Raw genomic sequence first — 13,727 nt, 5'->3', positions numbered from 1 at the left:
CTAGAAAGGCCACTGAAGATCTTTTTTTTTTTTTTTTGAGAGAGAGAGCCTGCGTCACTTTTTTTGCAACTTTTTGAACTCATGTATAACTAAAGTTTAACGGTGTATGGGAACATAAAAGGAAGATGAAGTGATAACAGCCCTGAGTAACGCAATCTGACAGAATGAGGGATTCATTTGTGAGAAAGGTGAAAATGAGGATGTTATACTGTCTCGGAGGTATGGGCGTTTGCCTTGTACCCTGGCACTTACTGTCACAGCGGGTTGCCGAAACAAACAGCTCTGGCACTGGCTACACTAGGACAAAGGTTGATTCCCCCTCCCTCTCTACATGTCCATTTCAGCAGGCTCATCTGCTGTCTGTACAGCCTCTCTCCAGGGAAGACCCTCTATAAATTGCTACTCCCATGTGCTCCCGTTTTTTTCCGTTAAGGCAAGACTTCAAAGACAAAGCGCGAGAATAAGACGTACAATTATCTTTTGATCATGGAGCATTGTCTTGCAGTATTATCCTTTAATCATGGACCATTGTTTAAAATGAGCTCATCCATTAAAGGAACACTCGTTTTTTTTTTTTTTCCTCAAACATGGAGATTACCACAGACAATTATTTCGACAAATTTCCATGCCGAAAAAAAATAATGGAAAACTCGTTTGAAACTATGAAATAAAAGATTAGGGGCACTTTCTAAACTCCAACAATTGTTTCAAATATGCCACAGTCAGTGGTGTAGTAGGGTGGTGTCTTTCCACGTCACATCTCCCTGGTTCAATCCTGAGCTCGGGTTAGTGCTGGCAGAGTTTGTGCATTTTTTTTTTTTTTTCGCTTGTGTCCATGTGGGTTTCCTCCAGGTTCTCTAGTTCCTTTCACCTCCCACAAACATGCTGTATGTGGATTGGCTACTCTACACTGAGAGTAAGTGTGTGTGTGTATGTGTATGTGTGTGTGTGCATGGTGCCCTGAAATGGACTGACCATCACTCTGAGTAGGATAAAGTGGTTACTGAAGATGAATGACCTAAAAAAATTACACCCATTTCACCAAAACTATAAAGATGCTAGTCTTATCTAACTTTCAAACATTTAATGCTTTCCAAACATTTTGTGGTACCTATGTGCCATCAGATGCACATAGCTATGACAGTAACACAAATTCCTCCATCTGGAAAAGTAGGTCTGTCTCAGAAAGGACAGATTATTCAGATTCGCAGTTTTACAAACACTTTGGAAAGAAGTCTCTCTACAGCGTTTTATATAAACGTTTACTGACGCCCACGCAGCCCCCCGTAGGTTTCTATTGTGAAAGAGTTTCAAGTACAGGTTTTTGTTCTCTGCTCATTGCAGTCATGTGGAGATTCTTGTCACACACACTCTACAGATGTAGTAGATAAAGATTAAACTGAAAAGCTTTGGAGTATTCCTTTAAAGTGTGGATGATGTAACACCCAAAAAAAAAACAAAAAAACAAAAAAAACAGTAACACAAAGTAATACCATGCCTAACCTTCAGGGGAATCTCTGGACATGAATATCAGTGTGCCCTCTGTCTGTAAAAACTGTCCTTCACTACACAGCACCATTTTGCGGTTTGGTAAAAGCCAATAAAACAGACATGAGACAGCAAAAAGCTGCTGCTGCCAGTTCTTTAGCTCAATTCCAACAGCTTCATTAAGTTAAAGGGTAAAAGTGACTCAATCTGGCAACTCTCCCAGTCGGGTCAGCTCTGGGTAGCAGCGAGGAGTCAGGCACTACGTCTGTGCTGGGGTGAAGATGGAGAGACACCAGAATATTACCACTGTTTGGGCAAGACCCACAGTGCCAAGGTCCTGGCAGAGAGGACGTGTGTGTGTGTGTGTGTGTGTGTGTGTGTGTGCGTGCGTGCGTGCGCGCGCGCGCGCGCGTGTGTGCACATCTGTAACTGGCAGCCATGTAAGAAATTAGTTTGCATAGAGGAAGAAAGTCGTGTGTGTGTGTGTGTGTGTGTGTGTGTGTGTGTTTCACACACACACATTTAGACTGTAGAAATGGGCACGCTTGATTTCCCCATATTTCAGCACCCAGTTTAATCTGTTTCCACGGTGATAATAAAATCAGGAAGGTGCCCAGTGCTTTATCTTTTCTAAACAAACTTCAATCTCTATGAAAACACATGCTCTCTCTCTCTCTCTCTCTCTCTCTCTCTCTCTCTCTCTCTCTCTCTCTGTGTGTGTTTGTGTGTGTGTGTGTGTGTCCTTCACAGCTTAAGGGGTTGCAGTACAATCAGAGAGAGAGATAGACATAGAGAGAGAGAATAACGCATGCGTTTTTGTATATTGCCCATAAATATGATATAATCCACAATATTAGTTTCTTTTTTGCATTAAGGTTTGGCACTATGATCTTATACCATTATCATTATTAATTATGTCACAGTAAGCTTTTCTGATCATTTCTTGTATCATCAATGGCAATATTAACACAATATTTTGGTTCACATTATGTCCGCAAGCTCCGCAAAAATTAATATCACTTAAATATCCTCAAGATTGTCATGTGATATTTTTTTGCCACATTACCCACTTTCTTTGTGGGAAACCTGTTATTCTTACATGCTGTACACAAAATGACAGGATATTATATATAATAGACAAGACAAAATTAATTAAAAACAAGATCCACAACTGAGAATATAATGAAATACACATGCAGAAAAGCACAACTATGTTATAGAGGATTTAAAAAAATAATAAAATAAATAAATAAATAAAATAGCCGGTAACTAGAACAGCCTCGAATGATACTAATGCAGTGTCTCTAAAATGTCCATGAGGTCTCGAATGCAGGATTACACACACTCCAGATCTCACAAACACCTCTAATCTCTCCAATTAGTCACAACACTTTTACACAAACTGTTGAAACTCCAAGCACAATTAAGTCTATAATTTAGAAGTCACCATATTGTATTCTCAGGAAACTGGACCAAAGATGTAATCTGATCTCTCAAACACAACAAAGTAGCTTTGCAGCTGCCACCCATGTGCTGCAGGAGCAAAACATGCAGAGGAGGGAAAAAAGGAGAAGGAAAGAGACAGACAGAAAAATAGAGAGACTGACCTCCCCAGTTGCTGTCCTCCATTAGAGCGGACAGGTCCAGTCGAGGAACGTCCTCGCAGCCGTCTGAAGGCTCCGGGCCGTTGATGGCCTCCTGGATCTTCATGGCAGGCGTCTAGCACGGGAAAAGGAGTGAGAGATCAAGCAAAATACAGCAGAACAGGAGCTGGGCGCTCCTTAAGTTCAGTGGAGTGCTGCCTCCTTGTAGCCCAGCCCATGAGGCAGGGTGGGAAGAGGGGGTGGGGCTTATGCACCAAACCCCTGCCTGCTGATCTGTCCTGACCAGAAAAACATCCTCCCATCTGCCTCACTCTCTCTCTCTCTCTCTCTCTCTCACACACACACACACACACACACACACACACACACCTCCCTGTTGAGCCACTCTACACTTGTTTGTCTCAGTAGCTGAAAAAGGCGGGAGAGAAGGGAAGAGGGGAGGAGGGAAAAAGGAGAAGGGAGGAGGAGCAGGAAAAAAGGACCACACTGAGCATGCAGGGCACGCTGAGCACGCAGGCAGACTGACAGGAACTTCTGTTATTGCATATGTGACCGCAAAACAACGGAGATCTCCCTTTCTTTTTCTTTTCTTTCTGATTTTATTCCATTACTCACTCATTCACATTTTCTCCCTCTTTCAAAATGGTCTTCCTTTCTACATTTGACTTTAACGCTAATGCGGACAGTGCATGCTGGACATGTCTCGCCTTCTTACCCACATGCACGTGCATACACACACACAACATGGACACACGCTCCTACACGCCCAGACTTCCAGGGTTAAGGCGTGGGATTGGTTATTTTCGGAGCAGATCATGGCTGTGCAGTAAGGATGTGGAATGCTTCTCCTCCCTCTTTCCCACTCTGCATAACTGACTGCATGACAACAAGCTCCGCTAAGAGCTCCATTACCATTAGCCCTCTGACTGTGGCTGCTATTATTGATACGACAGCACATAAACCCCACGCACTCACGCTGATGGACTTTTAATAGCCGATTAGCTGATCCAGTGCTACTACAAACACACCGTTTAAGGCAACACTATGCCATTTGGATGTGTTTTTATTTTTGTTGTTGTTTTTTTTTGTTGTTATTTTTAAATAATCCTGCCATATCAATTGAAACCATTTCAGCATTGTAATTAACATTACACTAAAACATCTTGGATTCTGCCAGGTAAGGCTATAGCAGGTCCAATTCAAGTCAACTTTAAGAGCGTTTTCACATTGAACCTGGTCCTTGAACCCAGAAAACAGATCTGATCTGTGGTCCAGAAAACAGATCTGGTTCACCTAAGTTATCCACTTCCACGGCTGGGTATCAGATAATTAGCCTAAATCCACCCGACTCTGTGATCAATGCAATAATCTCACCTTTGTGGTGTGAGAAGCACATAAATCATATTTCAGCCTGCAGGGTTAAAAACCTTGAGCATTCCCACTCCCACAGCTACTCCCGCATGAAGACACTCTACATACCAGCAGAAACCATCATTTAGCACTCCAACAAGGCCTAGGGAACATTTAATCAGAAAAATGTGTCCCATTTTGCAAAAAAAATTGCATACACAATTAAAATACATGATTCAATAGGAATTCCTCTGTGTCAAATCAAACCTGAGATGTCACCCTGTCTTAAACGAGCCCAGAATTGATCCTGGTTGGACGTCAAGTTGTGGAAAAAAAACCCTTATGGCATCCTGTCATATTTATGTTCTTAAACCTGTCACATCATGACAGAATTTATGTACACTGCACTACTTGACAGTCAGATAGTGCTCAGATGAAGGACTCTGTAAGTGCAACAGTGAATACACAGGGCAGGATGGATAGTATACATTAGCTACAGAGCAACAAGACAACTGGGAATCAAAATGGCTGCTAATTCACATACTGAGAAGTTGTACAGAGATACACGAAGTGCCATGGGGAAACATGGTTCAGTTTTCCTTTACACATCAAGACAGTTACAACAGCTTTATATTTTGCGCGTCAATTGCAGACAGACTTCATCATCACAGAAACAACAAAACTAAAATTCTTGATTCACTTGTTCTCCCCTGAACCAGAGCTCACAGAGCGCCTAAATAAATAAGACCTTCTGACTAGGCTGTAGTGCGACCTGCCGTACCTAAATATATAAATACCTACCATATCTAAAGTGTTTCGCTAGCAAAGACGGCTTGAACCTGATCTAAATAATAAACTGTTGCAAGCAATTTAACAGAGCGCAGCACAGGCCATCTGTTTTCCCCCTTATAAATTTACATACGAATTTACTGACAGAAAGAAAAGTGAATTTATCTCGCTCAAACATTAGAGAACCATGTCAGTCTAAAAAGGTTTTTCTCTCTAAAGAACTGACAAAAGGGTTAAAGTAAAAAAAAAAAAAAAAAAAAAAAATTATTTTGTATGTTCCCAAATATATGTTACAATAAACATCCATCTACATTTGAATAAAAAAAAAAAAAAAAAATATATATATATATATATATATATATATATATATATATATATATATATATAGCTTAATTCTCTAAACAAGCCACCCATAATGTTTTATAACACATAATGCAAAAGCAGTAAGTAGACTGATCTGAGAGCTGTTCTAATGGGTGTGGTCCTAATATTGCTTGATTGATATCCTTCTGCGCTTGACTATCATCCTGCTACATGATTCATACAGCATTAAAACCAAATCGTGCAAGTAGGGAGAACTGGGACTGTACAAGTCTCCATGTACAAACCCTAGCAAGCTACAGAATTATCACAGACTTGGAGAGACCTGAAGAGCCTGTGAAACAAGCAATGTCAGCCTTGTGATTGGTCAGGCTCAAGCTTACATGTTACCCAAGATTAGCCCCACCCACTTCAGAAAGACAGTGGAGAAATCCTGGCACATAGGTAGTGGAAAGTCACACGTTACTCACACTTTGGTATTCCATATTGTGGTCTATAAAAGCTGATTAGAGATCAGTCATAGATTTAGTGCCTCTGGCATGTTAATACTGACTGAGGCACAGCCTGTCCTACCTGCATCGTGATATTCACCATAATAAGAGCCTGAATGTGATCTGGCAGCAGTATGGATGCTGAAACAGACCCACAAGTGAATCACGCTCCATGGAGAGCGAGTAATGTGCAAACGCCATCTGCTGCTGCTGAACCCAATCGCAGTACCAGCAACGGAAACTTCCCGTTCGCTTTCCTGTTACTGTTTACCTCAACATGCCGCTTGGTTCTTATTAAAACACACACTCACTCACGCACATACGTTTGTTTTTGTGACATTCCGTATATTCCACAATTCTGCTGAATTCTCAACATTGGGTGTTGATTCATTTTCTATAACAGCAACTCTGTCTGTAGTTTCGGCTGTAATTCAAATCACAGGTTAATATTGATGCGCTCGTTCTAATATGTTATTATTTAACAACTTAGACAGGGACCTGTATGAAGGATGCTCCACATAATCTAAGACTAATAATAAGCAAATTAAAAGAATGTGTTATTATTTAACAAAGAAAAACAAATAAACGTGATTTGATATGAAGTTTTATGGAAGGAGTCTCCAGTGTCAGCTCTATGTAAATGTCAGTTTTAGTTTTCCACCATGAGAAAGTCTTCAGGATAGACGACTTTACCACTTCCCATTTCTCTGTAACATGACAAGTTCACTTTTAAACTCTTATTAACTGTAAGAGGGAAAAAGAGAGCGAGAGGCTGGTGAGCAACATACGTAAGTGATACCAGGAATTATCTTGTTTTTCGAATGTTCCACAATATTACATGTAACTATAAACTGATCACATGTGATTCTTTAATTAATAAAAAAAATGTATCACTGGCAGGTTGCTGTTGAATAAGAGGAATAAAACACTTACTTGCATGCTGTAGGAAAATAATCAACTCCAGGGTGGTAATAGTAACTCTACATAGTGCTGGGCCTCAACACACCACCGTGTCGTTGATTATTTTCCTATAACAGCACAACCCATAACTGTTTTATTCCTTACATAGCTGATAGGAATTTTCTAGCTCTAACCTTAACCTTAGTAAAAAGAACTGGTTTTACACTTTCAGTTTTAGTAGGTTACGCTTGTGTTTTAAAGTGTTTTAAAATGATTGATTTGATATTACTGGTTTTTTTTTAATTTTGTGGTTTACCTACATAGTCAGGACTTTTCGGGTCCTGACAATTCACAAAAACAAACATACAACCACACACATGCACACACAAAAACACTAACACATGTATAATTCACATCAAAGCTAGCAATAAGCAAACATCTGTTTGTAAAATGCCTCGTTCAGAAGCAGTTCTCATGTAGATTTTCTTAATTCCCACCAAAATGTTGAGTCATGATGTAAACATAGTGAAAGAGCAGGTCAGTCCCAGAAAATATTTTTATCCGGCACATAACACGAGACAGCTAGAGCCAAGTATATTTACTACCATAATCCATTATGACTTTGACTCCAAGCTAATAATGCTTCCTAAATCAGAGTTTATGGCACATGAACTATTTCTTGATTTGTGGATACTAGATGAAAGATGGTTTCTGAGACAGGTTTTAACTGATGGGGTTTATTTAGAGATATCTGAGTTGTGGCCTGATCAATCAAGACAGATGTCATTCTCATGTAGATATTAGACAGTATGAGCAATTCAGCCTTTAATCAGCCTCCAGTGCTGGTTGTTTTTAGTAATTGGAAGCACTTGAGGGTTAAGTTAATCAGTCCACATTCTTTACATGATGCCTAACGGAAAACAACAAACAGTGCAAAATCAACTCAGCAGTAAACAGCACTCAGTTAATCACATCAGCTCTCAAAGGCGAGGCTGATTCTGAATGAGGCGCAATGTTACAGTGATGTGATGTGATTTTAGCTAAAAGTGTGTGACAGTGCTGCGGTTCTTCACTCTAGTTACATAATCACCAGTAACCCAGTTCAGTCTGAGTCTCCCACAAGGACGACTGCCCTAATAACTGCCTAAAGCTTCAGAGAGTGGGATCTTAGACACACACACACACACACACACACACACACACACACACACACACACACACACACGGTTTACAGGAGCTAACAGTGCATGAGTACTGATCAATAAGGTACTCAAACTGTCAGTAAGTGAGCCTTGTCACCCTATTACAGTGATGAGTCTGTGTGTGTGAGAGCCCACATTCTACACTTGCATATAATGAGATGACTGGACATCCATCATCTGTTACATCCAATCTAGATCACTCCTTTTATTTGATGTACACAAGGTCACTGACTCTGCATCCTATAAATAAGTGCTAGCAAACGGGCTCGTCTCAGTTAGTCAGATTCACATATTACATTTCACATAATATTTGCATAAATAGCCCTAAAGCCCATTTTACATATAACACATCGAGGAATGGAGCGCATTCATTTCTGTGCTTTCTTGAGCTAGTTTAGTAAATATAACTTGCAAATGTCTGTAAATACTATAAACATTTATTACCACTGAATACAATCACATAAGGTTCGTTAATCCGATGTGATTTTCACTTCTACGCTCTGTGACAGGATTTTCACGGATGCCAGAGCAGCACTGTTCCAGTACACATCTTAGCAAGTGAAAATATCTCGAATAGTCAGATTGATCTAGTAATTCCTATTACAAGACTTTCAAGCTTTACGTTCTCTCATTCTATTGGCAGATATTTTTGCTTCTTTCTAAAAATAAATGCATCCAACAGTGAATTTTAGCAGCAAGACAAGAAAGATTTATAAGAAACTATTGTTTTTTAATATGCTGGACACCATGGGCCATTATAATTCCTTCCATGGAAACCTGTTTCTCAGAAACCATCCAGCGTCCTTTCTAATCAAGAAATAGTTTAAGTGCCATAAAGCCTGTGTGCTGATTTAAAGTGCATTATTAACACAGTCTTATTTTTTTTGTAGCTCAGCCTTCTGATTAAGGCTTTGGTGCAAAACTCTAAATATAGTTTCCTGAAAATCACTCACATTACAAACTTGTTAAACCCTAGAACACGCACACAGTGGTCATAAAGGGCATGAGTTTGAAAATCAGTGAAAGTACACTGATACACTGACTGAAAGCAAAAATATTGTCATTGTTCTCTACTGAAGAAGACACATTATGTCAAAATGTCTGTCAATATGCTATAGACTGAAGGCAAGGACAGACCTAAGTATCTAAGAAAGTAAACATTTAAAAAAATACATGACCCTTAAGGATTTTTCAGCTGTCTCTGGGGGAACTCTTAAACCCTACCCTTCTCTTTCAGAAGGGGTCCGAGACCCCTTAATTACCCATTGAACCTTTAAAGAACCCTTTAAGAACCATTTTTTCTAAGATTGTATAATGAATGCATCATTTACATATATTAAAGAAAGTAAATTTTGTTTTATTTGCACCTCGACATTTTAGGATACAGTGTTTCTGCTATTAAATGCTCTCAAAACTACTTGTACGCTTAGCAGATCTTTATCTTTGTATATTATGAGCAAAATGACAACCATGACCTTGCTACTCCTGATGAAATATTCACATACTAATTCAAAGAATTGAAATGTCACAGTTAAACTCAGGATAGCAGATGATAAATAGAACTGGTCTATGCATGCTCGAGTTCGTGTGTTAATGTATAGATCAATGACATTAACATACACCGTGTGTACTTAATTATTCCATGCAGAATAAAAATCATATGATAAGTGTGTTGATGTGAATATTTCATTATGTTAATGATGTTAATATTGAGTGAGTTCATGGGTTTGGAGCCAGCGTTTCAGTTCGGTCACAACGAGATCAAAATGTGTAGTATTGAGCAACGTGTTGGCGGGTGTGTGAGAGGAAGGTCACGGTTTCCTGAAATATGTAGAAGCAACTGAGAAGGAGTAAAATAAAGAATAAAACACATCAGGGTGTGCTGTTATAGGAAAACAATCAATGACAGGTTGCTGCGATGAGGTCTGGTGTGAAGTGTAGTGTTTTATTCCTCTTGTACTACAGCAATTTGCCAGTGATTACAAAGATATTTTTTATTTATTAAAGAATGACTCATCATAGATTTTACGTTAAATATACATGTCCTTGCAGAGAAATTCACTATATCAACGATTCTGCAATTTTCTTTATTAAATAACATGTTTTGTTATCTGTTTATTTAAAAATATATTAAATTAGTGGATTGACAGATTGAACATATGTCTAGATTAGAGACTTTTGTATTTGCACTGTGGCTGTATGGCCTGAGGCACTGCGCTTTCAGTGTGTACAGCACTGAGCACTGTATTGTGTGTACAGTAATGTTATTAAAATGTGTCTCAAACATATGCAAAGTTGGAACAGTGTGTTCTAACCACTGGAATGTAGCCTGCTATCATGTTGCTAATGGCATGCGCCGTGTCTGTGACTGTGTGTACATACCATGAGGTTAGAAGGGAGTTAGTTTACTGTAAGTGGCAATAAATTAGTTTAAAGGTGCAGTTTGTATTGTTTAAAAGTGTTCAAATTGTCGTTTAAAAGATACTATAGAAAAATTGTGGATTGCAGTATTACCATGCAATGAATCTATTCGAATTCAAATTTATTTATTTAACATGGGTGAGACAAGAGGAAACGTAACACAGTGACAGACAGTGCAGATACTGATAAATAACTGAAAAAACTATAGACAGTAGACTACGCACTATAAAGACTATGCTGTTACCTTTTAATGCTTAACCATTAATGATTAATTATAGACTGGTGATATATAAAGGTCATTATGTTTTGTGTCACAGTGGTGCTTCATGTTACTACTTTTGACTAGAGCCATTGACTCTGAACAGATGAGATACACTGGTTTGAAATTTGAAAAGAGACGACTAAACGCATACTTCTGCCAATTTGTCTTTAAACACTGTTCTTGGCACCAACGTTTTTCTTTTATTTTTTGGACAAGGCATGTTGTCACTTCACTTCATCAGCACAGAGAGGTTAAAAATTTTTTTTGGTGAAAACTCTCCTCTTTCTGACCACATGTCATTAGCCCTGTAGCTAGTTTCTGAACCAATGAGCTGCCTTTAGCTAAACAGTTGAAATAGATGCATGTGACTGGATAAACCGCGACAGAAGATCTGCTACAGAAGCCGAGCTGGATCATGGTTTGAAAACTTAAGTTTCTGGATTACTGCCATTTTTTCATGTTTTCATATTTCATAACGCTTTGATACAATACTTTTTTTCACTTCAGTCCATTAAAATACTTTACTGGGTCTGCATTCCCATACTTAGTGAGAGGGAAAATGAAGGTCAGTTAGGAAGAAGAAGAAGGCTTGTCAGTTGCAACTGGCCTGTAAAAATGACAAACTGCTGCTTTAATAAAAAAAAAAAAAAAGATAACAAAAAATAACAGTTGCAAAACAAGGTAAGGAAATGTGCTCATTCTCATTCATTTCCTAACGGATCATTCTTTTATCAAAACAATCCAAACCACCCCAATCAGAGTAAGTGGAATGTTTTGTTTAACCTCCTTGGTGCAGCTGCTCTGTCACAGTGCCACAGCAGACCGGCTCGGTCATGGCTGTGATGCTGGTGTGAGAGAGTGCCAGCTGGCCGGACAGCAGTGCCATGAGGAGGAGGTGATGGCAGAAAACAAGCCACTTCAAGCAGAGTGTTTGGGCTCAGAGTGTTTGTCCCAGGAGCAGCAGTGTGAGATTTCAGTGTGTGTGAGAGCTGGCGGGATCACATGGGTTGTGGTGTAGGACCACTGTGAGGGGTCAGCAGCACCAGGACATTCCCACACTCACAGCGAGTCAGAAAACTACAGCTGACTACAGGCACATTTTAGCATAATAAATAAATAATTGTGTTTTATATATATATATATATATATATATATATATATTAAACATTAGCATTAAAAACATTCTCTGTTCATAACTGGTTCTTTTATCCATAGATTCCTGTTCACTTACATTAAACTGTGTCTGTGTTATGAGATCAAATATGCACAATCCAAACCCAAGACTTCATCTAGCACCAACGTGATTGCTAATGTTCAGTCTGATTGCATCACATGTGCAAAAGCCACAAACACAACAAGACAATCGAAGGAGGGGCAGAAAAGATAAACAAAAGGTGCACGGGCTTACCTTGGGACGAGCCGAGTCGTTCGTTTTCCATGCTTCCCTGGAACAAGTAAAAAATGGCATCATTTTACAGAGCCATTCGTAGTCGTGGTAGAAGAGCAAGTATTTCGAAAGCAAACAGGAAGCTAACTGAATGTTTTCGAAAGTGAGAGTCTGAGTGAGCTCGCACTGCTTTCCCAGAACCTATTCTCTTCCTCAAATTCACTGCAGTCTCTGCAGCATCACAGCTGATCTGATACAACACAGTGAACTTTTGTGTGTCACTAGGATTTGTAGGGAAAGTGATAACTTTTACAAAAACAGATAAAAACCGATTAAAAACACTGCATCCCTGCCTATGGATGGAAAATGGGAAAAAAAAAAAACTTCACTGCATTAAGTGGTAACAAAATATTTCAAAAAGGAATACACTCTTACAAAAAGGAGATACACTCATGCTTAAGGCTATATTTTCAAAATCAGTCCATTAAATTAAATGCAATCCAGCAATCTATAATCATCTTGTTAAATTACTAGCAGTAGTAAAGATATTTTATAATGTTAATACCTGTTATGTGTAGGCCCCATACTCTCTGCCATATTTCTGTCATGTGATTTGGATGAGCTGTGTTGCTGAAATAAAAAATAAATAATAATACAATTAATAAATAAATAACAAATGTGTAATAACCAATGCCCACTAGTTGTAATTTTTTTCTACAGATATTTTTTTTACTGATTTTAAATCATAACAGCTGAAGATGTGCCATTTTTCACAGTGAATAATACCATAACTGTTCTATTGAACACCAACAGGTCCACACTAGAGCATGCTGAGGTAGATTTGCTTTACACAACAATTACAAAAATTGTTCAGTAGTAAGCTGGTCAACATCCTGTAGTGTGGATGGAATACTGGCTGCCTCGCAATACTCACAACGCAATATTGAGATCATGTGTGACATAAGCAATAAAGCCCAATCGGGCATGCTGTTATTGTCTTTGTAAGGAATAACACACAACAGACCATGCAGTTATAATAAGATAATCCATGCTGGGGTGGTGTGATGTGGTCTGACATTAAGCAGGGGATTCATTTCGTATAACGGCACAGTCTGGAGTGTGTTATTCCGCTTATACCACAGTGATTGGCCAACGATTACAATGTTTTGATTTATTAATGAACAACATGGTGCATATTTTTATACAGTTTATAGTTAAATTCAATGCTGTAGAACGCCCGAGAGACAAGTTAGTTCCTGTTATCGCTTAATGATAAACAATCATTCCATCGCCTTTTCCTTCTCTCGCTCAAAAAATGCAGCTTGTCGTTTTACTGAGAAACCAGAAAGCATAGACTCATCTGTCCTGAAGATGTGCTGAGAAACTTTTTATACAGCACAGTGACTGCTACAAAGTGCTGACACCTGAGCCTCCTTCCATAAACGTTAAATAAATGGATCCTAATAAAAAAACTTCACCACATCATTGATTATAGGTTTCTATTTGATAAAA

The 13,727-nt window shown here is 38.9% G+C and overlaps 1 protein-coding gene across 3 annotated transcripts in view; it reads right to left on the bottom strand.

The window, feature by feature from the left end:
• fam13a (family with sequence similarity 13 member A) overlaps nt 1–13,727 on the bottom strand; it is an 85,882-nt gene that overhangs the window by 10,375 nt on the left and 61,780 nt on the right. For all 3 annotated transcript variants that reach the window (XM_026933194.3, XM_034302683.2, XM_053232406.1), the window contains 3 exons: nt 12,781–12,845; nt 12,237–12,273; nt 3,096–3,207 (listed from right to left, as the gene is read on the bottom strand). In XM_026933194.3, coding sequence (XP_026788995.3) covers nt 3,096–3,207; nt 12,237–12,273; nt 12,781–12,845 — 214 coding nt within the window. The remainder of the gene's footprint in view (nt 1–3,095; nt 3,208–12,236; nt 12,274–12,780; nt 12,846–13,727) is intronic.

The sequence above is a fragment of the Pangasianodon hypophthalmus genome, chromosome 3 (assembly GCF_027358585.1).
Source record: "Pangasianodon hypophthalmus isolate fPanHyp1 chromosome 3, fPanHyp1.pri, whole genome shotgun sequence".
In the NCBI taxonomy this organism is placed as follows: Eukaryota; Metazoa; Chordata; class Actinopteri; order Siluriformes; family Pangasiidae; genus Pangasianodon; species Pangasianodon hypophthalmus.
This window is presented reverse-complemented; position numbering and strand designations above follow the sequence as displayed.